At 45.4% G+C, this 25,036-nt stretch overlaps 1 protein-coding gene across 4 annotated transcripts in view; it reads right to left on the reverse strand.

Moving 5' to 3' along the window:
• Positions 1 to 23,640, reverse strand: part of KCNQ5 (potassium voltage-gated channel subfamily Q member 5) — a 580,265-nt gene extending 556,625 nt beyond the window's left edge. For all 4 annotated transcript variants that reach the window (XM_057528077.1, XM_057528075.1, XM_057528076.1 and 1 more), the window contains exon 1: positions 23,188 to 23,640. In XM_057528077.1, the coding sequence (XP_057384060.1) occupies positions 23,188 to 23,591 (404 nt within the window). In that variant the 5' untranslated portion in view covers positions 23,592 to 23,640. The remainder of the gene's footprint in view (positions 1 to 23,187) is intronic.
• Positions 23,641 to 25,036: the final 1,396 nt, after the last annotated feature.

Consider the following 25,036-nt stretch of genomic DNA (forward strand, 5'->3'; position numbering starts at 1 on the left):
ACAAGAGAAGCCACCACAATGAGAAGCCCACACACTGCAAAGAGTAGCCCTCGCTCACTGCAACTAGAGAAAGCCTGCACGCAGCAACAAAAACCCAACACAGCCAAAAATAAATTTTAAAAATAAAATAAATAAATTAAAGAAAAAAGACAAAATCACTCATAATTCACTTATAGAAAAAAATTTAAAAATAAATGTCCATTGACAGATGAATGGATGAAGAATATGTGGTACATATACACAATGGAATATTACTCAGCAATAAAAATAGTGAAATAATGCCATGTGCAGCAACATGAATGGACCTAGAGATTATCATATTAAGTAAAGTAAGCCAGACAGAGAAAGGCAAATATCATACAATATCACTTATAGGTGGAATCTAAAAAAAAAAAAGATACAAGTGAACTTACGGTACAAAACAGAACTAAACCCACAGACATAGAAAACAAACTTATGGTTAGTAAAGGGGAAAGAGGAAAGATAAATTAGAAGTTTGGGATTGACATGTACACACTACTGTATATAAAATAGATAACCAACAAGGACCTATTGTATAGCGCAGGAAACTCAATATTTTGTAATAACCTATAAGGGAAAAGAATCTGAAAAGAATAGATATATATGCATGGATAACTGAATCACTTTGCTGTACACCTGAAAGTAACACAACAGTGTAAATCAATTATACTCCAGTAAACAAAACAAATTCAGGTAGCAGGCTGGATGTAACCTGTGGTGTGCTACCCCTGGCCTAAGGAATGGTGGTCTCAGGAGGGAGGCATCTCCCCACATCCCTTATATAGAATCAGAATAGGAACAGGCAATGGTCCCTGGATCCACAGGACAGGACCAGCATCTGACTGTCCTGTGCTTAGGCTCACCAAGGCATCATCTGATGATACTTTGGTGCTGCACCTGGTCTCTGCTTTTAGGAGGAGAATTGGATGGTTGTGTGCCTTGGAGGAGTCTAAGTCACTTATCTGTAGTCATTTATAGATTTATAGGGCTAGTGAACAAGAAGATCCCCTTCAAATGTGACTCAGGTGTACAAGGTCATGGGGGCTCATACGTCAGTGCTCACTGACGTGGCTGGATGGTGACGTGTAAATGGGACAAAGCACTGGGGGCGCAGGCTTCGCCGTGGACAGCAGCATTACCTTGCAATGTACACTCACAGAACAAAGACACTAAACCAGCCACAGAGAACTTGACCCCAGCGAGTTCCCAGCCAGAAGCATCCTCAGTAACTCCAGAAAGCCTTGGCCAGTGGAGCACACTTGTTCTGATCCAAAAAGGTCCATTTCATTTTACCGAAGGCTCCTGTGTACAGATGCAGCTGTAAACGATGCAGGCCACGAGGTGTCCAAATGCTTCTTCCTAAAAACCTGCGGTTTTACAGACACAGGATCTGCAGTAACTACAACCTGTTCCACTTGTGGGTAACTGTCATATTTGGTAAGAAAAATAAACACTTGATAAATCTTCCTATTTTTATTTTCAGAGGTCCACATGTGAACAAAGTTTATTCTTAAACTTCACCATTTGTTGCCGAAGTTATTCTTTACAAGGCTGTTAACTCTTTTTTTCAAACAAAGGGGTGTTTTTACACATTTTGATTATATACGTGTATAGGCATACAAACATTTTTAAAAGACAGTATTCTCAATGTTTGAGAAGAAATACGGTGATGGATGGAATCGATCCATCTGGCAGAAATCCAATTACACAGAAATTTGAATGATTTTAGGTTACAAACTAACAATGGACAGAGGGTCACAGCCCACGGGAGACCATTAATACTAATGAATCCCAAATATAACTGGATGTGTGCATGCCTTATACATCTTTTTCTTTACCCGTTGTCAGCTCAGCTTCAGCATGCTTTTAACCAGGGTTACAATAAATCACAGGAAGTACCTGGGGGAAAGTGAAAATCTCCCGATTAATTAGGAAGAAAGTCTTTCAGGGAGGTTACTTTCTAGTCAGGCTTTCCATAGGTGGTAAAAGAAAAGAACACTGTGCTATATGCAAGGAAGGAAACATTAGACAAAATTAAAGCTTTTCTCTCTTTTCTAAAGTTACAAGTTATGAACGGCAAGCCTTCAAAAATAATCCAAGAAACCAAGCACAGGAGCTGGGACAAGCCAGAAAAGGATGCTCTTGAGTTCTGGACGTCCTGGGCAAGCTGGAGACCAAACCTGGGGACTTGTCACCTCTTCTGCTACCAACGAGGTTGGGGGGAGAGACAGAAACTGGAATCTACTTGAAGGGAATTTCCACACGTGTGTCACATACAACTTGATAGCTGCCATTACATCCTAATATTAGTCAAGTTGTTTCCTACTTATTAAGCGTCCATTCTGAGAACCCTGGTAAGAATTTAAGCAAGAGTATTTGCAGAGTTCAAGTGCCCTGAAGTCTAGGCTTCCCAAGGTGCAGGGAGATGGGTAATATTCTGTAACACAAATTTCCCAGAGAACTCATATTCGGAGTGTCACACTCAGCATTTGTAAAACGCCCTTCATTTGCAAAATTATATTGACCAACTTTGCCAAGAGCCTGATTCAGTGGGTATTCATTATGATAAATTTGGCTCCAATAAGATCTTGTCCCTAGAGCTCCTCAGAAAATGCACACGCCTCGTTGAGAGAACGGGGTGGCAGAAGTGGGACAGGAGGGAAGAAGACACAGAAGAAGGAGGTATGGGTTATGGACACAGTACAAAATCACGTGGGCCAGAGAGTGTGACCCTAGAAGGTGCACCTCCCGTCCTGTTCAACAAATCACTTCCTGGGAGCAGTTGCTTTCGTCCTTTTATTTGTACGCACGCATAAATGGGGGTGTGTGCGTGTGTACATATATTGCCAATTCTCATGACTCACACTTTCTGTGTTTGCAGATCTGCCTGCCCCTAAAAGTTATTTGTAACTCCAGCATCAATGCTCACTGGGCATTCACGGTCATTTGCGGACACGCAAACGGGGGCCAGAAACCTAGTCTCCCTCCCAATGCCCACGCTCCCAGCTGCCACTGAACAAGACGATTCTACACCTTCTGATTTCACCTCAGATTGTAAACAAGTGTCCATCTCAGGGTCTATTTAATGTCATGATTTTTGCATTTGTGTGCTTTGTGTGTGTGTGTCTGTGATTTTGCTGTTTAAAATGGGTCCACTGTGGTGCTGAAGCACTGTCCAGCATTAAGTGCAAGAAAGCTGTGATGTGACTTCCAGGGGAACAGACACGTAAGGTAAGCTTCATTCAGATGGAGTTACAGCGCTATTGGCTATGAGATCAATGTTAGTGAATCCACTGGATCTTAAATAATGTGTCTTTAAACAGAAACACACATAAAACAAGGTTATGTATCGATCGGTTGATGGAAATGTGACCAAAGACTCCAAGGAGCCTATCCCCCTGTTTCTGCTAGGAGCAATGAATCTGTATTCGCTAATTCAGTGTTCGCAGTGAATTCGTAGGCCCTAACTAGCATGGACCATGAGAATCTACTGTGTGTGTGTGTGTTTTTAATTTACAAAAGTGGATCTTGTATACACTACATACAGTGTGTTATACCTTGATTCTTTTTCACCTAATAATTCACTTGAGAAACCACGTCATGCATACTTCCTTCCTTCTTTTCAAAGGATGCACAGTTTTCCCTTGGACAAGTTTACTGTCATTGATTATCTAGTTGTTTCTGTACTTTTTTGAAAACAAAACAATGCTTCAGGGAAAATTCTTACACTTACACCTTTGCAAAGGACACAGATCTCTGAATGAAAGAAAATTCTGGCCTCTGTAACCAGCGCATAACTACTGGGGCCGTATTTAGGAGCCATCAAAGTCTTTTAAAGAAAGACTGACAACACTACCTGGGGTGTGGATGTGGCCTGTGGGCTTGACGAGTGAGGGTGTTTCACAAATGTCACAGGATCAGACTTTCTTTCATACAGACGGTCAGAGTTTATTAACTGCAGCGTCCCTTTATTTGAGGGCCAGGGTAAGTGCTTTGCATTTGCGTACAAATGGAGGCCTTTGTAAAGTGCTCTTTGCTTTGTGGCGCCAAAGCAACCCTCTTCTCTAAGGAAAAAAGCAACAGCCATGTGTCAAGGAGAACGGACCCTCCTCTCCATCTGTCCCCACCCCCCATGCCCTGGCTGGCTGTGCTGGGTGGTCCATGAAGCAGCTCTGCATCAGGACCACTAGGGAGGGGGTCTGACGCCCAAGAAAGGATGTCCTAGGTATTCAAAGATCACGGGAGTAACTTAGGGCATAAAGAATTGTTCATAAAATTAAATGAGAGCCCTTCATTTTCTCCAAGTCACTTCTCTGCCTCAGAATTTTCTTAGCTAAAAAGATGTCTGAAGAAGCACCGATAGGACACGTCAACCTTGCAGCATAGGTACGTGACGCATGCAAAAATGGCCATCTTTAGGCCAGCAATTTAAACCCCACCCAAATTCCTCTCCCTCATAATCCGCTAATGAAACCATTAGTTTTCTAATGACACTGTGAACTATAAAAAGCATATTAGATGTAGACAAAGAAACACCAGGAGGGTGGAAACCAAGTTTAACTTAATTTTACCCACTCACATTAAAAAAGAAGAAGACACTGTGCTTGCAAAGCTGGAGACGTGCCTCACCCCATGAACAGGGCAAGGATTTTCAGACGTTAGGAGGGTGACCTCACCCTGCTGCTCCTGCCTGGGCCTGACTGTCCTGGTCCAGGCCCTCCTGGGCATACAAGCAGGGCGCTGGGTGCACCTACGTGCAGATGTGTGAGCTCATCTGAATTTCTGGATGAACACATCTGCTTTCGCCTCATGAGTTTATCAAGTGTAATTAGATTGTGTGTGTGTGTGTCTGTGAGAGAGAGACAGAGACAGACACAGACAGAGAGACAGAGACACAGAATGAAAGAGGGGCTTTTGGATCCTCATATAATGTTTACATGTCCTTTCTCCCACTCCCGCTCCCTCGAATTCTGGGGCTATCATCTCTCACAAAATTTTCCTGTCTGGAAAGAAACCACAGTGCTGCAACTGTGGTTTACTGAATATTAATACTAAGGTGCTAAATACTACTTTGTTTCTTATTTGCTCTCTCCATTTATTGGAGCCTTTGAAGAGCAAGTCAATATATGTTTTAACCCCTAAAGAGACCTCTGCTTCAGAATTTGACTTCTTCAGAAGAAAGAAAAGTCATACAAAATAATGTCTTCTGCTGGCTTTTAGGAATTTGTAACAGAGAGGAATATTCTCTCTGTTAATATACAGAGAGAAAAGGTTCTAAACTGCTTTTTAGAAGAATATGCTTCACGCAACCAGAGAGAGCCCACGCGCAGCAACAAAGACCCAACGCAGACAAAAATAAAATAAATAAATAAATTTATTTAAAAAAAAAGAATATGCTTCATATAAGAGTTGAACAAACAATAGGATTTGAAATGTCACTACTTATTTTTTTGTTTTCATTTTACTGATGTTTGATTTTACAATGTTGTGTTAGTTTCAGGTGTACAGCAAAGTAATTCAGTTTCATACACACACACACACCCCACACATATTCTTTTTCAGATCCTTTTCCCCTATAGGTTATTATAAGATACTGAGGCACATGTAAAAACACATGTTTAATGAGTAAATCAATGAACACGTTACTTATTTTACAGTAGCATTGTATTTGGTGCTAGGATTACATACCAAGAGATTTACTGTTGTCTCTAGAAGCTCTCTGCACTGGAACAAAAAGATTTTTCTATAATCTCTCTATTTTTGAATCTACAGAGAAAAGCACGTTCTTAAAGCTTAAAGTTGGAAACGTTGTCAGGGACTACTGCTTTGACACATTTAGTAATAGGTTCACAGAGCTGCGAGGACCTTTGGTGGCCTCTTCCTACACTGCCCTTTCTTAGCTGGGAAAACCGTGGCTGCAGAAAAGTCAAGTGACTCATTCCACATCAAGCACTGCCAGTGGTAGCCCTGGTGGCCGGGCCTCCCATCAGCCTTACAGAGATGACTTCTCGATCTGCCCTAAGCTCCCTCTAGGGTAGGTTCTCTGTGGTTTTAATACAATGAGAAGTGGGGAGGGACAAATTAGGAGATTGGGATTAACAGGTACACACTACTATATATAAAAGAGACAACCGACAGGGACCTACTGTATAGCACAGGGAACTTTACTCAGTATCTTGTAATAACCTATAGGGGAAAAGGTGCCTTGCACTTACCCGTGTCTCTCTTCGGACTGCAAAGCTGCTCCCACACGAGACTTCCCTGTCTGCTCACAGAGGCGCTCTGGGCGCCCCCCGTCTCTCAGGATACACCTTCGGGACATCCCTTGCACCTGCGGGATGCCTTCTGAATGCTGACTGCTGTGCCCCACACTGTCTGGTTGCTGGGTTACTTTGGCCCTTTTCCCAGGACGCAATTTCTTCCCTGTGACACAGATGTCCTCGGAGCACGTGGGGCTGCAGACCTGTCCCCTCCTAGGCGGCACCCCCCCTTCCAGGTTCTGGTCGTCCCTGCTCTATGCTGCTTGTCTACATCACTGCCTCTTTTTACATCTACATCTTCATTTCTACTCTTTTTTTTTTTCTAGAAATGAAGAAACTTTTGTCAGTAGCATTTTGTAATTATATTGAAGCATAGTTGATTTACAATGTTATATTATCAATAGTTTCAGGTGTGCAACACAGTGATTCAGTATTTTTATAGATGATACTCAATGTAAAGTTATGGTAAACTATTGGCTCTATTCCCTGTGCTGCAGATTACATCTTTGAATCTTATTTTATACCCAGTAGTTTGTACCTCTTAATCCCTTGCCCATCTCTTGCCCTTCCCCAACTCACTGGCCCTCTCCCCACTGGTAACCACTAGTTTGTTCTCATATCAATGAGTTTGTTTCTGTTTTGTTATATTCATTCTTTTTTAAAATACCACATATAAGTGAAAACAATGTATTTGTCTTTCTTGGACTTAGTTCACTAAGCATAATACCCTCCATATCCATCCATGTTGTTGAAAATGGCAAAATTTCATTCTTTTTTATGGCTGAGTAGTATTCCAGTGTGTGTGTGGGCGGGGGGTGTATGTATCACATTTTCTTTATCCATTCACCTGTTCATGAACACTCAGGTTTTTAAAATGGATTAAATACCTAAATGTAACACAGGAAACAATAAAACTCCTAGAAGAGAACATAGGCAGTACACTCTTTGGCATAAGTCTTAGCAATATTTTTTTGGATCTGTCTGCTCAGGCAAGGGAAACAAAAGTAAAAAAGCAAAAAAAAAAAACCCAAATGGGACCTAATTAAACGTAAAAGCTTTTGCATAGTGAAGGAAACCATCAACAAAACAAAAAGACAACCTACTAAATGGGAGAAGATATTTGTAAATGATATGTCTCATAAGGGGTTAATATTCAAAGCATATACTGAGCTCACATAATTCAATATCTAAAAACAAACAGCCCAATTAAAACATGGGCAGAGGACCTGAATACACAGGTTTCCTAAGAAGACATACAGATGGCCAACAGACACAAAAAAACACGCTCAGCACCACTAACCATCAGAGCAATGCAAACTGAAACCACCACAAGATATCACTCACGCCCGTCAGAATGGCCATCATCAAAAAGACAAGCAAAATAATAAATGTTGGCGAGGGTGTGGAGAAAACGGAACGCTCCTACGCTGTTGCTGGGAACGTAAATTGGTGCAGCCACTATGGAGAACAGTATGGAGGGTCCTCAAAAAACTAGAAAAAGAGCTACCGTATGATCCAGCAATTCCACTCCTGGGCATATATCCGAAGGAACGGAAATCACTAATTAGAAAAGACATACATGGGGCTTCCCTGGTGGCGCAGTGGTTAAGAATCTGCCTGCCAGTGTAGGGCACACGGGTTCGAGCCCTGGTCTGGGAAGATCCCACATGCCAAGGAGCAACTAAGCCCATGCACCACAACTACCGAGCTTGCGCTCCAGAGCCCGTGAGCCACAACTACTGAGCCCGTGTGCCACAACTACTGAAGCTGGTGCGTCTAGAGCCCATGTTCCGCAACAAGAGAAGCCACCGCAATGAGAAGCCCGCGCACCACAACGAAGGGTAGCCCCCGCTCGCTGCAATTAGAGAAAGCCCACGCGCAGCAACGAAGACCCAACGCAGCCAAGAATAAATACATTAATTAATTAATTAATTAATTTGAAAAAAAGAGGAAAAAAAGACAAAACATATACACTCTAATGTTCAGAGCTTCATTTCTTTTCTTTATAATACTCTCAGCCCATTGCACTCCTTCTTTGAGACTTGGTCCCCCTGTGGATGCTGTATTACCCTGTATTGAGTCCTTCTCTTCTCTTCTCTGTCTCTTTCACAAGCCCCTTTTCTCCTCTTTTCTCCCCAAATGCCAGTATTCCCTAATTCCCTCTCTCCCTACATTCCTCTCCAACAGCTTTTCAATTTTGTCACCAGCACCTCTACATCACTAACTAATGACTCTCTCCTCCCTCTCCCAAAGCTCAAATAGGTTATATGCTCACCTGTGCATCCCGTCTCTCCCTAAAACAGAATTGAGCATCTTTGCTTAGTCACAGTCACATTTGCTTGAAACCGTGAAAACTCTGATTCTTTCATCTCTTCTGTCTATCAAACGCAGATCCAGGGCTAGGAACTCTGGTTCTCCCTCTGAACTCTCTGCTGTCCTCCCCTCCTTCACCGTCCCATGGCTGATGCTCCAGGCCAGGCCCTCATGGTGCTGTGTCGCTGCAGCCCCCTACGCCCCACCCCCCAGACACTAACTCTGGCATAACCACCAGCTTCACATGGGGCTCTGCAAGCAAGTATGAAAAACACACGATAGATTTAACGTGACTAGGTCTCTCCAGTGTATTGTCACGTGCTTTGGAAATCTATATTAAGGCTGCAAAGTGGAAAGGGACTTCGGACCAACAACAAATAGAAAAGAATTCGGGTAATTGCCTTTCACCTTTTTTGGAGGAAAAAAGAATGCTCTCTCATTCATGACAATTGTGAATTATGGTACCTACCCTTGAATTAGATGAGTATTCTGTTTTCTCTGGCACAATGTGATAGTTTCTTAACTATTCTTGTTCATGGTTGTCTAAGCCACCTCCTTCGGTGCCATCTATAAATTTATTTGTATTATCCACTTCCTGCCCCGAAGCCTGGAGTAAAACTCCATACCCATGAACTCCGAAAAACAGCTCTCCGCAGCATGACCCAACTAGCTTGGGAACAGCCATTTGTAAAGTAACTCATCAGGTCCGACACTGGGAGGAAAAGCTCTGGATCCATGTAAGGGAATCTTTCCTGCTAAAGATAACTTCCACTTTCAGTGGAATGACTACAGTCCCTTCCACTGAGAGACAGAATAACTGAAACGTGGTCCCACCAAACCGGTGGCCCGAGTGACCGTGCAGAAGTCAATACCATTGGCACAAATGTGACCTGCATACTTTTTCCTTTCCTTGTGTGTCTCCTGTCCTACCTTTGGAAGGTCTGCAGGGCCATCTCAGCGCCTAGCTGGTTCCTTTGTGCTGACTGTCAACCATCTCTTTGTGTTTATTCTTTGGTGGATCTAAATCTAAAGGACTTATCTGATTTTCTTCTAGGGAAAAAAACTTGGGTGCCAATTTGAAATGTTCAAGCTTGGAGATAATGTTGCCCCTAAACAGAGTGACTGTCATTTCTTCCAGGTGTCAAGGACCACATGATCTTATCTTGAAGGTTATAAATGAGTTCCCCCAAAGTCATTTGTATTGACGTCCAACTTCCTCGCCTTTTCAATTTGATGGAGCAGAACAGAACTATAGGATCTAATCATCTGGCTCCGGTAAATTTAAAACTAGTTTAATGTCACCGTGTAATTCTGTCACCTGACTGCCCATCTAGTTCAGAAATACATCTGAAGGTTAGGCTGTAGTCTTAAGGAGATAACCAAGTGCACCTTAAGGACTGCAGTGAACACACATTCTTACACTCAGTGGCTTTACCTTCACTCTGAAGAGCCACTCTCTGGTTGAAGAAAAAGAGCCATTTCCCACATGCCTGGAGAAAGTCGATCAAATGGGAAAGAGTACTTCCAAAGTGTCCCAAGGACGTGACATGAGGTGGGCACTCAAATACTGAATGAATGAAATAAAGAATGAATGAATTCTAGGCCCCATGGAAGGCCCGGTGTAATATCTTACCCCATGTACTAAAACAAAGAAAGTTAACAAGAGTAGAAATTTAGCATATATACTGAAGATAAACAGGCATTTCATTTGATTTTTTTTATTAAAAAAAACCAAACTTTTGTTTGCATTATTTTTTGTAAGTCATTTTGGGGAGAAAAAAAATAACATCCCCAAACAAAGTACTATGAAGCAGCACTGGTTTCTTTTCTATTTTTAAACACACTTGAGAGCAAATTAAACATACTCAGAATGTTTTATTAACTAGAACATTTAGTTTAACTAGTTTAATTACTGCTCTTTGGAAATTACTGGGATCAGTGGGAACTCCTGGGTTGGGTCTCTGTGTGGGATGCACTGAACTGAATGCCCACCTGCATGGGCAGCTGGGCACCCAGCTTCCAAGTTTCCCATGGGGTCAAGAGAGCTGGCAGTCAGCAGTTCTCTGTACGGTGATCAGACTTTACCCTGAAAATCCCTTTAATAGGAGCAGTAGCTAAATGTCTCTGGAGAAAGGGCAACCTTTGCTTTCATCCTGTCAACTCAGAGAGGTGGTTTTTGTAGCTCAGTAAACAGTAAACTCATACCCTTCTGGAGTAAAAATTCCTTGAAGGAATAGGCTGTGTCTTATTTCTGTTCAGGTTCTGTAGTTCTTGTGTAGTTCAGGTCCTTATACATAGCATGAGGTCACTTTATTGAACAAACAGTGAAGAATTATGTCCTAACTGTACAACCCAGAAAGCTGAGAAATGTATTCGATGACCCAAACATGGGAGAAGAACCCAAATTCTCAGTCCCATCCAGTCCCAGATTCGTTCGGGTATGAGGGGAAACAGGTTTAGAGAAAAGGGAGCCCTAAACTTGGTACCTATTCCATAAAAGATTGTGGGAATAGCTTTCACAAAGCCTATGCTTTGGAAAAATTTCCAACTAGGAAAAAATACAGGTGGTTTTCTCTCTCCTATGCATTCCCCTGACAACTTGCATTTTGAGTCCATGCTTTAATCTCCAATTAAACAGGAGAACTGCAGCTCTCTGTTGCCAAATTACAGATCTATTTCCTGGCTCACTGAGAAAGGAAACTGCTAACGACTGTAAACAGTCTACATGATAAATATTTTTTTTATGGAAGTATAGTTGACATCCAATATTATGTTAGTTTCAGGCGTACGGCAGGGCGATTTGACAATCCAATACATTACGAAATGAGCACCATGATAAGTCTAGTCTGTCACCAGACAGAATTATTACCGTGTTATTGACTGTATGTTGACTATATTCTCTATCCCGTACGTTACATTCCTGTGACTTATTTATTTATTTTCTAACTGAAGGTTTGTGCCTTTTAACGCCCCCTCATCTATTTTACCCAACCCCGTGCTCCCTCTGGCAACCACCAGTTTGCTCTCTGTATCTATAACTCTGTTTCTATTTTGTTTTGTTTGTTCACTTGTTTTGCTTTTTAGATTCCACATATAAGTGAGATGATGTGGTATTTGTCTTTCTCTGTCTGACTTATTTCACTCAACACAATGCCCTCAAGGTCCATTCTTGTTGTCGTAAGTGGCAAGATTTCGTTCTTTTTTATGGCTGAGTAATATTCCATTGTATATTTGTATCACATCTTCTTTATCCATCCATCTACTGATGGACATGCGATGAATGATTTTAAGTTACCTGCTATTTAACTCTACGTGACAAACATATTGACTTCTTCAATGTGCTTTTTTCTACAATAATTCCATCAGGAATAAAAATAATTTCTTTCTCAGCTATATACAGTAGTCAACTTCCAAAATGGAAAGTATGATCTTTTAAAAATTATTCACTGAATATCTGAGTACTCCCAGATTTCAGAAATAATAGGTAGATATTAGAAAGCCTCAGAGAAATTGTAAGGCTTCACTCTCTTATTTCCTAAGAAACCTGAGCCTAACTAAAACTCCCAGAAAAGTAGGGTTCTCTAACCCCCGCATCTTTCTGGAGGCCTCAGTGAATTACTGCAGAGCGATGTGTACATTAGGTGGCCCGGTCTGCTGATGCAGGACACTCTTGCAGACTGTAAGCAATTACAGGGTCAGCCCATCTCCTGATTAAGAGCAGACAGCTTTAAGAGGAAGAGAAATCAAATTATACAACCTGGTAAAAAGAAATAAAGAGAAAACTCATTTCAGAAATATAGATGCCCAGAGAGGAAGGAAAAAAAAAAACTAGGAATAGTTTAATTGGGGGGAAAGATGATGGGACAAATGAGAGAAAGAAAGGAAGAAACATCCAGGAAAAATGTGGATGGGGGAGGGGAGAAGGAAGCATGGAGACTAAATGGAAGATATTTATGTTAATGTGAAGAAAACATGAGTATTCTATTAGTTTAAAGAAAGAAAATCCAGTAAAATCAGTTTGGGGCAAATGGTTCTATGGTACATTCAGCCATTATGAAACATAAATGAAGCAACTGCTGCTATTTTAAATGAATCTTAGGCATTCTGCAGTGAAAGTATAAATTCAAAATTTAATGTTTATAGGAAATGATATTAAGAAGTTATTATAGCAATTTGGGTCCTCAACATAAGTTGCTCCACAATTTAAACTAGTAGAAATTAAGGAAATTCCTGTTTGAAAAAAAAAAAAAAGTTATAACATTCAAATAGTCCCCCTGGTAGCGATAAACTAGGTAAATTTTGATTAAAAACAAAGGATAAAAATCTGGGCTTGATGTCATAGGAGATACAAATAAAAAGGGTACTTTGGTTTCTTTAGACACAAATTATTTTTGAAGAATTAGTTAAACGATCCAATTAGAAAGCAATGCGAGAATGTAATTAAGGGCTAAAATACATGGTCCAAATAATAAAAGCTATGTGAGGTAAATAAAAGTAAGGAAATAATCCAGAGCTATCAAGAGAAACTTTATGGAAAAATTAAAACTTGCGCTGGTTAGAATTTGGAGACAGAAGCAAACATGCCTAATACTGTTAAGTTACATGTAATTCTCTGATACTAAGTTATAAGGGGTTTTAACCATCATTTTTTTCAACAATATTTATTGTGCATATGCTGTTTTGCTAAGAGCTATACCACACCCCAAAGCATTTTTTAATTTTTATTTATTTTTTTAAATTAATTTTTATTGGAGTACAGTTGCTTTACAATGTTGTGTTAGCTTCTGCTGTACAGAAAAGTGAATCAGCTGTACATACACATATATCCCCTCTTTTTTGGATTTCCTTCCCATTTAGGTCACCACAGAGCACTGAGTAGAGTTCCCTGTGCTGTACAATAGTTTCTTATTAGCTATCTATTTTATACATAGTATCAAAAGTGTCCATATGTCAATTCCAATCTCCCAATTCATCCCACCCTACCCCCAAAAACCGTTTTTAAATGATGCCATCCATGTAACAGGAGGGGCCCTGGGCCCACAGGAATCATCCACAATAGTGGTGGTTACAGTGGTTAAGAACACGGGCTGCCAGCCAACCTTCCTGGTTCAAAGCCCTGTTCTGCCATTAACTCGGTGGCTGGCTGACCGTGGTCAGGTCACTGACCCTCACCCTGCCTCAGCATCCTGGTCTGTTCACAGGAGATGACGATCCTAAATACCACCTCCTAGGGCTGTTCTGAGATTAAAAGACTGAATGTGTGTAAGGCATTAAGAACAATGTCCAGCATATAATCAATAATTACAATGACTACCGTTGATGGTAAATAACCTTCTTTCCTACAAGTTCCCCTCCCTTGTTCTCCCCTTTAGTCTTGTGTTTCCTTCAAGCTAGAGTTCAGTCTCTCTTGTTATATTCCCACTAAACTAACTGAATACAGGGCTCACGCTCACCGACTCCTCTCATCACTTCCAATTCATTTCCCAGCGAACAGCATCCTGGCTTCTGCCCTAAGCGCTTCCTTCACTGACGCTGCCCATGCTGCCGTCAGTTCCAGTGGTAACCGCTGCCTATATTTCATAGTGGACTATTTCTTGAAACTCTCTCAGTACCCTTGGTTTCCACGACCTCCTGGCCATCCTTCTGTCCAGTGTTTCCTTCCATCTCGCTGTCTACTCCATTTTATTCCCCTTTCTCCGCTCACCCTTACGTGTCGGTATTCTCCAGGTTTCCATCCTCTCTCTTTTACACACTCTCCTTGTGATTTTAAGCACTGTCGGTACCTCCATGTCTCTTAAATCTTCATCCACAGCTGCCAGACGTATATAGCGAGGAGCCCACAGTCACCGAAGGCTCAGTATCTTCAAACTAAACTCATCTATCACCCCAACATCCCCTGCAGCCTGCTGTCCCCCCTGTATTCTCAATCTCATTTAACGGCCCCCACTACGTAGCCCACCACGCAAACCACGAACCGGGAAACAGCAAATCCATCCTTCTTCATCTTCCACGTTGACCCCTCTAATACATTGCAACTCTATCACCATATTTTCTTTTTTTTTTAAATTTATTTATTTAATTTATTCATTTTTGGCTGCGTTGGGTCTTCGTTGCTGCACACGGGCTTCCTCTAGTTGCGGCGAGTGGGGGCTACTCTCCGCTGCGGTGCGCGGGCTTCTCACTGCAGGGGCTTCTCTCGTTGCGGAGCACGGGCTCTAGGCACGGGGGCTTCAGTAGTTGTGGCTCGTGGGCTCAGTAGTTGTGGCTCACGGGCTCCACAGAGCAGGCTCAGTCATTGTGGCGCACGGGCTTAGTTGCTCCGCGGCATGTGGGATCTTCCCGGACCAGGGCTCGAACCCATGTCCCCTGCATTGGCAGGCGGATTCTTAACCACTGCATCACCAGGGCCATATTTTCTTCTCCATCTTTGCTACCACTGCCTCCTGTCCGAGTCCTAATTATTTCTTGCCTCAGTTGAAACAACAGTTTTGAAATGGATCTCCCGCCTCGTTTGTCCCCTTTAAGCCATCATTCCTAGAGCTGGCAGACTGGACAATCTACAATGTAAATTCAATGACATTACCACCTGCCTAAACCCACCAAATTCAAAAACTGCCCAGCACCTACAGGAGAGCATCCTGGACCTTGACAGAGCAGTCTCTCCCTCCATCACATTGCCTCTGTATTTCTCTCCTGTTTCAATAATGACCATGTGCTCACTGTGATTATATGCATATAGATTATATACATATAAAATATCGCAATACACTGATGTAATATTATTATTCCTGTTTTACAGGTTAAGTTGATGGTATTGGAAGCAACTTGCTCATAGTCACGAAATCAGTAAAGTTGATAACTGAATCCGAATCTAATCATATTGCCCTTTCCTTGAGGTCATGGTCCACCATGGTTCCCCATTTTGCACCACCAGCACCTAGCACATTCAGTGGTACACACAATGACTGTATTCATCTGAATTGATTGTTAAAAAAAAGAGAGAAATTATAACATGATAATTATAAAATATGATCCTGCCACTGACTGAAGATGGAACTGAGTTTCTAGAATTACCTCACAGGTTCTATAAATGGAAGCAACAAAGACTATGACTAAGTTTGTCAAAAGTGTTTTCTTCATACACAGTTAAATTTAAATATCTTTCAAGTTATGCTATAATCTCCATATGATCTTTTTATTTTCAACTGCATTCTATTCAAATGTCTTATTTACTTTTAGAGGAGCAAAAATAAGGTAAACATAAATATTTGCACTCACAAGTTCTGTGCTAGGACACAGTATGTATGGAATACGTGTGTGTATATATAGAGAGAAATACAGATATATAAAATGGAAAAAGCACAAAGTATTTTTCAGTTTATAAACAGATGACCTCAGTGACATTTCGGAAACTCACTACTTCCACAGGCTGATAACAAAGTATCAAAAGGATCACCTAAAACTCTGAGAGCCATCAAAGAATTTTAAAAATTATGAAACAATGCAGTCGTGTAGCCAATCTGTCTACCAGGTTGAAACCAAATAAAACTTCAAATAGCATCCTTGAAATGGTTGAAGGAAAAGGAAATTGAAGTGCAAACACCTACCCCTCGTTAAACACAACTAGAAGCTATGGCGGCCCGGCAATTGGGCCGTTTCAAGCACTTTCACAGCAGGGCGCTGGGCGAAAACTCGCTCTGCTGGCGCTCTCAGTTGCCAAAATAGCCATTTGCAATTAAATATTAAAACTGGCACCTCTTCTTCACAAGCTATTATCAAAAGACTGCTGGCTACCTTCCTTGTTTATAGTGGTTCTTGTATCAAGACTTCATGCCATTTTGAAATACTTTTTTCTTATGTTTCATTTCTCTTAGGCCGTAATGTTCCCAATGCTAAGATTTTAACACTTTCAACATTTCTAATTGGAATATGATCCTCAAACACTACAGCATTGTTTCAATTTCTGAAAACAGATTGATTTGAGCATTTTATGTTCCTAGATGAGCAGGGCAAAAAGCAGTATAACTTGTAGAAGGCCTCTCCGTATTTAAGGGAAATCAGTGCTTTTTAAGGAATGCAGGAGCGAAAATAAAATGCAAACATCACTTTCTACAGACAGAGATTTAGCTCTGAACAGAATATATATGTAAATAATGAGGTTGTTCATCATATCTGTTGGAGTCCTGACACAGGGAATGGCCAAGAGGGTCACGTTCCAACTTCCACCAGGAAACCAGCAGTGTATTTTGGGGGATGAGGGGCGTGAATCAGTTTGCACGCGTGGAGCATCTTCTACGCGCCGGACCCTGGGCTGGGTGCTGGTGATACAGCAGAGAGAGAACCAGACGACACCCCCTGCCCTTAAGAAGCTGGGTAGAGACGGCGATCAGCAGATCCTTCGTCCAACAGAGGAGTGCTACGTTCTGTTTAACTCCTTAGAAAGACCCCCTTGGCTACTGTGCGGCCCACTGCCCTCCCCAGGAGTTTGGAGTTAACGCGAACAATTAGGAGGTGGGCCTGCAGCTCGGAGCTGAGGAAGGGAAAGGATTAAGAGATCAGGTCACTAATTACAAATACTCCTTCCCCTTCCGATTACATTTCGGACCCTCCACAGTAGCCTCCGTCACCATGGCTGCCTCACAAACACCTCTGTGCCCGTTTCACAGATGAGATTTGGAGGCCCAGGAGGGGGAAGTAACTTATTCCAAGTCACAAAGCGAATCAGTGGGCAAGTTGGAAGCAAAGCAAAGATCTCCCGCTTCTGGACCCATACCTTTCTCTTCTAAATGAATCATCAGTATCTTACTTCTAAGCAAATCAAAAAAGACTTGGTAATTCCTTCAGCTTTGCTTCACTCTGCAACTCCTGTACGGAAGGTTTCCAAGGAAAATGATTTACCTACTCATGAAGCAGGCATGTACGGAGGGTCTACTACATACAGGGCACCTTGCTAGGTGCTTGGGATTCAGAGATAAATAGGAGATCTTCTGTATAGGAAGTTCACCCTCCCGTGGGAGAGACAGACCTAGTGGTTCACAGGGACCACAAGGCGGGGCAAGCACCAGGGTCATGTCGTTCCCGGGGGCCCATGGAAGCTGACGTGAGAGGCACCTAAATTATCCTGGCAGCGGGAGTTGTGCCCAAGAGGAGGCGACCCTTGAATTGTGTTTTGAAGAAACAGCAGGAGTTGTGCAGCCAGAATGCAAGGGGTGGGAAAAGCCCCAGAGAAGAACGTGAGCAAATACTGTGTCCGGCGGCAGATACAGGACGGGGTGTCTCAGCAAGCCTGGGGCTCAGGAGTGTATTAGAGATGAGACAGGAAAGATGGCAGAGGCCACGTCACGAGGGGTCTCGTGAGCTGGTCCAAGGAATCTGGAGTTAATTTACACTCCTGTCCCCACCGTCCCAGCTCTCAGCCATCCTCAACCCACTTAAATCCCAGTCGTGACACCATCCCACTGATGCTGCTTCGGCAAAGGCCATCAGGGAACCTCCTTCATCACCAACCAATGAAATCCTAACACACCTCTTCTAGGTCTTTCTGCAGCACCGGAAATGCCGACTGCAGCTCCTTCCTGCACACGTCTTCCTGCCTTCGCTTTTATAAAGAGAAGGCCTCCGGGCTTTTCCCTGTGGCACTGTGGTCACTGTTGAGGTTTCCCAGGTCCTTCTGTGCTCTCTTACAGAGCTCCATCCCCTGCTGGCTGGTGCTGTCCCCACTCTGTCCTCCGCCACGTCCTCATCCCACCCTGCATCTCTGGGCTAACTCACGTGTCCCACTCATTGCTTTCACCAGCACGAAACTGCTGGCAGCTTCCAAATCTGAATATCTAATCGAGACATCTAGATTTTGCTCTAGATTCGTAAAGGCAGTCATTCTTTGAAATATATTTGATTGATTTTTGCTCTCTTTGCGACAGAAATGGTTCTGGCTGCTGAGCCAAGACCCGATGGAGAGAGACCATGCGTACCTGGTTCACTATTGTGTGTTTACCACTTACGATCTCTCCCTAAACGTCTTAACAAACGTTTCGAACTCAACAAATGCAAGTCGGAACTCATTATATCCCCTGAAAGCATGCCCCTCGCCCTTTGTCCCCATGTGTTAGTGAATGGTACTTCCGTTCCCCAAATCACCCAGCTCAGGGCCATCCTTCTCACACCGCACATGGGACTGGAGAAAACAATCTGCATGGTACCTACATAACTGCGCTCTAATTAAATCCCTCCGTCTTGTCCCTACGGTTACTGCCTAAGCTCCTCAGGCAATCATCTCTCACCTTTCCAGAACAGTCCATGGCACAAAGGAGACAGTCAACAGACATTGTGGCATGCATTTATGGATAAAAGGATACAAGAATGAGTGGAAAACTTGGACAGTTGCTGTCATCTCCTCACAGGCCACACTGGTCCCATCTGGCACCCTTCAATCCATTTACCGAACTAAGGAAAGACACATCTTCCCAAAATTCGTGTCTGATGACATCATCCCTCTGATTACCACCATTCACTGACCAGTACCAGCTACAGGATAAAGACTAGATTCCAAGGCCGGCGTCTGAAGCCACCCAAGGTCAGGCACGTGTGCCTTTTGCTCTACCCTCTTTTCCTGAGGTCGTGCTCACCCTGCAGATACTCACCAGGACCCAGAATTACCATGTTGATTCCAGTGCCACGTCTTTACCTAAGCTATTTTCTCCATCAAGATTGCTCATCCCCTCCTTGCTTTTACACCTGAAAATTTAGTCATTTGTCAAAACTCAGCTCATACCTCACTTCCTCTCTAAAGCCTGTGCCGACCTTTGTGCTCTCAGCTCCACTTCCTCCTCTTTTCCCACATGACTCTGTACTCACCTCTACAACAGCAGCGTTTCACTCCTGTTCACGGGCTTGCACTTATCCCCTGCTGGAGTCTTTTCCCTTCTTGAGAGGGAAAAGGCCTTCGCCTTATAAATCTGGGATTTAGCACACGTGGACACTCACATGTTTGCAGATGGATGGATGAGTGAACAGATGAGTAGATGGTAGAGAGCCATGGAAAGATTAGAGGCAAGGGGATATGATAAGATTTGCATTTTAGGAACAACACTGTGGTGTCAGAGCAAACAGCTGGAAGGCTGAGACCAGAAGCCGGAGACCATTATAAATAATCCAGTGGGGATGTATGGAGAAACAGAGAGGGAGGGTAGCAGTAGCAAAGGAGAGAAGGGAATGGATTTGAAAAATATTTATAGAGTGAACACACAGACTTCAATGATCACTTGGGTCGACAGCGGGATCGAGTCTGAGAAAAACGAAGGCGTCAAGGATGACTGCCGGGCTCCTAGCTTGGGTGACTGGAGGATTTCTTCTAGTTGAAAATATATATACATTCTGATCCATGGCATTATGCCTGGCAAAGATGCACTGGACAAAGTGGCGAGTTACACGTGTCTGCCACACTGTTACCTTTGCTGTTTCTCAGAAACACATTTGTTCCTTTGGCGCAAATTGATATATGGAGCCCATTGTGTGTTTTTCTATTACCACCAATTACTCTAAACTTTTCCCCAAAAAGATGAGGGATTAAAAATGGACAAACAACATTCAAAGAAGTATGCCACCTCATACTTGAATAGCTCCTCCATTAAACTAAAGGACAGCTGAAAACAGGAAACCAGGAAACATCCTAAAGCACAGTAAGACAACAGACTCTCCTAATTTCCACCGATTTATGAAGATTGGAAGAAAGGATCTGCAGCAGGCCATCTCTTGTTCTTGCCAGCCATCTCATCAGTGGGCTGGGACATAAACACTTGAAACCACATTGTATACCATTAAAATACCATTATAATCATGGTTTTTGCATATTTAACAGAAATGTTTCTTCACCTGAAACTTAACTTTAAACATACTTTTCTTGCTTCTTGGCAAGGAAACATGGGTCGACCAAGTAAATCCATCCCTGAAGTACCTCATTAATCACAGTGCATTTGTTCTTGGCAAGAACCTTAATGTGCTACAAAACCTGTTATTAAAGTAAGATTTGGGGATTCCCAGGCTGGCAAGGAATTAGTTAGTTACACTGCTTTAGAAATGGTTTCCTTATAACTTCCTTTATTATTAATGGTCTTGTTAGACTTACAGCTCAAAGTAACTTTCCTTTATTAATTTAACGTGTGAAATCCAGCTATTCTAAAGCTTATTTAAAATCATAAGCAGCAATTGCCAAAGACGGCCTGTCCCCCACTACTACATCAGCTGTAGTTATGCAGATGCTTCTGTCTTTGTGCTAATGTGGGTCTAGCACCCCTACCCGATCGCTCAAGCATTACAGTTTCAGGCTCTAGAAATCAGTAAGGCAAAACTTCACAGCAGCACGTGGCGTTGACAAGTACCTAATTTATTTTGGATCTACCACTGAAGACAATGATTGACCAATAAAGCCTGGCGAGTAGAGAATTATTCAAACTTGAACCTCTTCAAAAATGATTTGTCAAAAATTTAAGATTCTGTAAGACCAGAAAAACCTGTTAGACGCCCAACATATTGAAAAGAAAATGTTGCATTACAAGAAGTCCTCATTCATGTTCAAGGGCAACACTTAGGAGATACAAAGCATGAGCACCAACCAAAGTTGTCTCTCACCCTTTCTGAATATACAATACATAAATTACCAAAAATTAAAGTCCGCTAAATAGCATCATATTGTAAAATCAAAGCTATGAACGTTCTGAGCAAACTCTTGTGTAAAAAACCGAAAAACCAAAACCAATTTCCATACAGTATATATTTTGCTGCCAAATTGAGCACAGATCATATTGCTAAATGTTTTAGTGGATCCTGACAGGATTAAATAATTATCCTGACAGGTCAAAATAATTTGTCAGGCTCATTAGGTAATAGGATTCATTATATATCAACTCAGAAGGCATGAACATGAAAAGTATCAGTAGCGTTTCTCTAAGTCTAGCATTTACTGCAATAACCACATCTTAGGCAACGTGAATCTTACACACATTATACCTTTTGATGTAATAATGCTGCTACACAACGTCCTCCTTGTGTACACTGTAAGATGGAAAGTTGGCTGGAATATTCCACCTCATGCTACATGTTCACATCAATCTGGGGCTGTAAAATTTTCCAGACACCAGAGTCACACAGATTGTAGACTCCACCAATTTCCTGACTACTATGTGGTCAAATTCCAGGCTCACCTATTTACCAAACCAGCCACTTCGTCCATGTTATTTCAAAAAATGTTTCTGGAGTCGATGCCAATCCTCCATCCCAGGTGAGAGTTATGTTTGGATGACATGCCTCATTTCTAAAAGACACCTAATTCATGTGTTCCAAATCTTTTTTACTAGGAAACAAGGAACCTGTCAGTGAGTGCCTTAAACTTTCTCTACTGGCCTCCTACGGCTGCTGTCTTTATATTTCATTTTAACATAAAGAAGCAAAAAAGGGGAACTAAAAAGAGAGGAGAAAAAGAAGAAGAAAAGATGATGGCGTAACGGCATAAAAACTAGCTTAAAATGTCCACATAAACCTAACTCTAACAGGAGACTGAATGAATGGTCATTGTGGGAAAAACAGTAGTAAACTTCAAACGCACTGAAAGATTTTAAATGCCTAAGGGAAAAATAAACATTTGCTTCCAATCATTTTCTCATTAAGCATCCTCTGCTAGATGATGAAGCCTTAACACACACGCTCTGACTCCAAGCCACCACTGCCTGCTTCACCCACTGCCGGCTTCACCCACCGCCGGCTTCACCCACCGCCGGCTTCACCCACTGCCTGATCCCGTCCCGGGCGGCGCGCCGGCCCGCGCCCCTGCGCGCCGGGCTCCCCGCCAGCCTCGGCTACTACGCCCGAGCGAGCATCCCCTCGCCCGGCCCTGCTCGCCTCCTCCGGACCTCGGCCACCCCTGTGGCAGGAAGGACTACGTGCACTGAGAGACTTTCCGTTAGTGGCGGTTGAGGTGGCTGCGAGGCGTGTTTCCGGGCACGCTGGAAACCTAGCTGCTGTCCCACCCCCGCCCCGAGCGGCAGCCTCCCCAGCTCCGCCCCGGGGACCAGGACCCGGGCCTGCGTCTCTCCTCTCCCCGCCGCCTCTACCCCGCCATCACCTCCTAACCTTTCCAACACACTCTCCCGAGACTCGCGCGGGCGCTCCGCCTCCCTGAGCCTTTCCCAGCTCCCGGGCGCCCCCCACGGTTGGAGTGGACGTATCTCGGGACCTAATCGCTCCGCTCCCAATTATCCGCGCAGCCGGGGTCCCGCGCCTGCCCGGCTCTACCCCCGGGCGCCCAGAGCGGCCGGGTGGCTCAGCGGGTGCGCCGACGGGAAGGCTCCGTCCGCAGAGGCGGGAGAGGTGGGGCTCAGGGAGCTGGCAGGCTCTAGGAGGAAGACCCCAAACACGTGCAAAGAAATAAAAGCCACCACGTGTGCGCACGCGAGTGTGTGCGCGCGCGTGTGTACATGTGCGTGCGTGTGTGTGTGTGTGTGTGTATGCACGCGCCCGGCCAGGGCGTCTGCGCCGGGCGTCCGGGAGACCAGGCAAGAGGGCCCCCGCCGCCGCGGTGGCGGGGGGCGCGCGTACTCACACGAAAGCGTGGTAGACGAACGCCCAGCCGCGGGGTCTCTCCAGCACGTTGTACAGGTAGTTCTGCAGCCGCCGGTACTTGACGTTACGCCGGCAGCTCTGGCCGCTGCTGTAGGAGAGCGGCTTCCCCAGCAGGCTCATCCGGGCGCCCTGCTTGCCCCGCCGGCTCTCCCGCAGGCCGCCGCCGCCGCCGCCCAGCGCGGCCGCGCGGGTGCCCAGCAGCAGCAGCCCGTCGCCCCCGGCGGCCGCCGAGTTCAGCAGCGCCCTGGCCCGGCCCGACTCCACATCCTTCATGCCGCAGCCCGCGCGCCCCCAGCCCGCCGCCGCCGCCGCCGCCGCCGCACCGCTCCTCACCCAGAGCCCGGCGGCGCCGCCCTCCTCTCCGCCCGCGTGCTGGCGGGGCATGGCATCACCGCGGGCACCGCGAGGGGGGCGCCGCCGGCGGGGGCCGCGGCCTCATGCGCGCCGGCCGCTTTCGAGGAGGCGGCGGCGGCGGCGGACGGGGCGCCCGGCGGCCCTCGACCTGAGCGCCGGGGAAGGGGGAGGAGCGGGGGCGGAAGGGCGCGCGGAGGAGTCCCGGGGTCGAGCAGCCTTTAGCTTCGAATGCGTAATCAAGACGTGTCGGGGGCGTCACTCCAAGAGGGCTTCTCCGGCCCCTCCGTTCCCGTGGCGGATACTCCCTCCTGGTGAAGCGCCCCCGGGGCTGGAACGGCAGCTCCCCCGCGCGCACGCCCGGCCCCGGGCTCTCCACGCCAGAGGGGACCAGGCTCCGAAGCCCCTCTCGGAGGCCGAGTTCGGCGTGTTCTCCCCGGCGCTTTGGAGGTGTCCGGAAGGTGCGGCCCGCCTTGTGCCCTGAGGAGAGACGGGAGAGGCAGGCGCCGTTCCCTCCCGCCGCTACGCCGCCGCGAGGGCTGGTCCCGCCGTCCTTCCGCGAGGGGTGTGCGCGGGAACGGCCCGGCCCTTCCCTCCAGGTACCAGCCAGTGCCCGGGCGCGCGGGCCGAGGCTCCGGGCGGGGGCGCTCGGGTCCCCGCGTTCAGGGTGCTGACCCGCACGACACGGCCGCCGAGCCGGCGGGGTGGGCACCGGGCATCTCCCCGCCGCTCACTCCGGCTGGCGGGCTGTGACTTTCCATCCCGGCATCAGACAGAGTAGCCGGACATCCCTGCCAGCCCGGGGGTGGAGTGTGGGGAGGGCGTCAAAACTCCAAAGTGGCTCCTCCGCGGTGAACGAGCGGCCCCGAGCCGCGCCTGGCAGCCGCGCGAAGCAGGGGAGGACAAACCGGGTCCCTCCGTCAAGAAATTTTCATTTATGTCCGAGATAGTCATACAACGGCCGAGTCTCGGCGGCGGCCCCAGAGTTTGGGGGGGAAATCCTGGAGGACAGAGAGCCCAGGACACCGGCTTCGCGGGGTCCCCTCCCCACCCCCGTCTGCCGCCACTTACGCGGTGAGAGACGCGTCGCGAGGGACGAGTGGCTGGATCTCCTGCCACCCCCAAGCCCCCAGCCCCCGGGGAGGAGGGAGGCCGCGGGGTCCCTGGCTGCGCCTCTGGCCTTCAGCGAGCCCGTGTCAAAAACCGTAAGCCGCTCAACCTCGCAGTCAGCTGGGGACGCCGAAAGGAAGCCGGGCTTGGGAACTTCGTCCAACAGAGTGGAACCTCTCCCCCCCCAAATAGGAAGGAAAGGATCACAAGTTAGACTGAAGGAAGAACTGGGGTTCCACCACAAAGCCAGAGCAGACGCTCACGAGGTAGTGCGTCCAAGTGCCTCTCCTTTCCAGAAGCCTAAAGCCGAGGCGCGAGTCCGGTGGCGGCTGTCGCCGCCCCTCGGAGGGAGATGCTCTGCCGGCCCC

This window comes from Balaenoptera acutorostrata, chromosome 14 (assembly GCF_949987535.1).
Source record: "Balaenoptera acutorostrata chromosome 14, mBalAcu1.1, whole genome shotgun sequence".
Classification (NCBI taxonomy): domain Eukaryota; kingdom Metazoa; phylum Chordata; class Mammalia; order Artiodactyla; family Balaenopteridae; genus Balaenoptera; species Balaenoptera acutorostrata.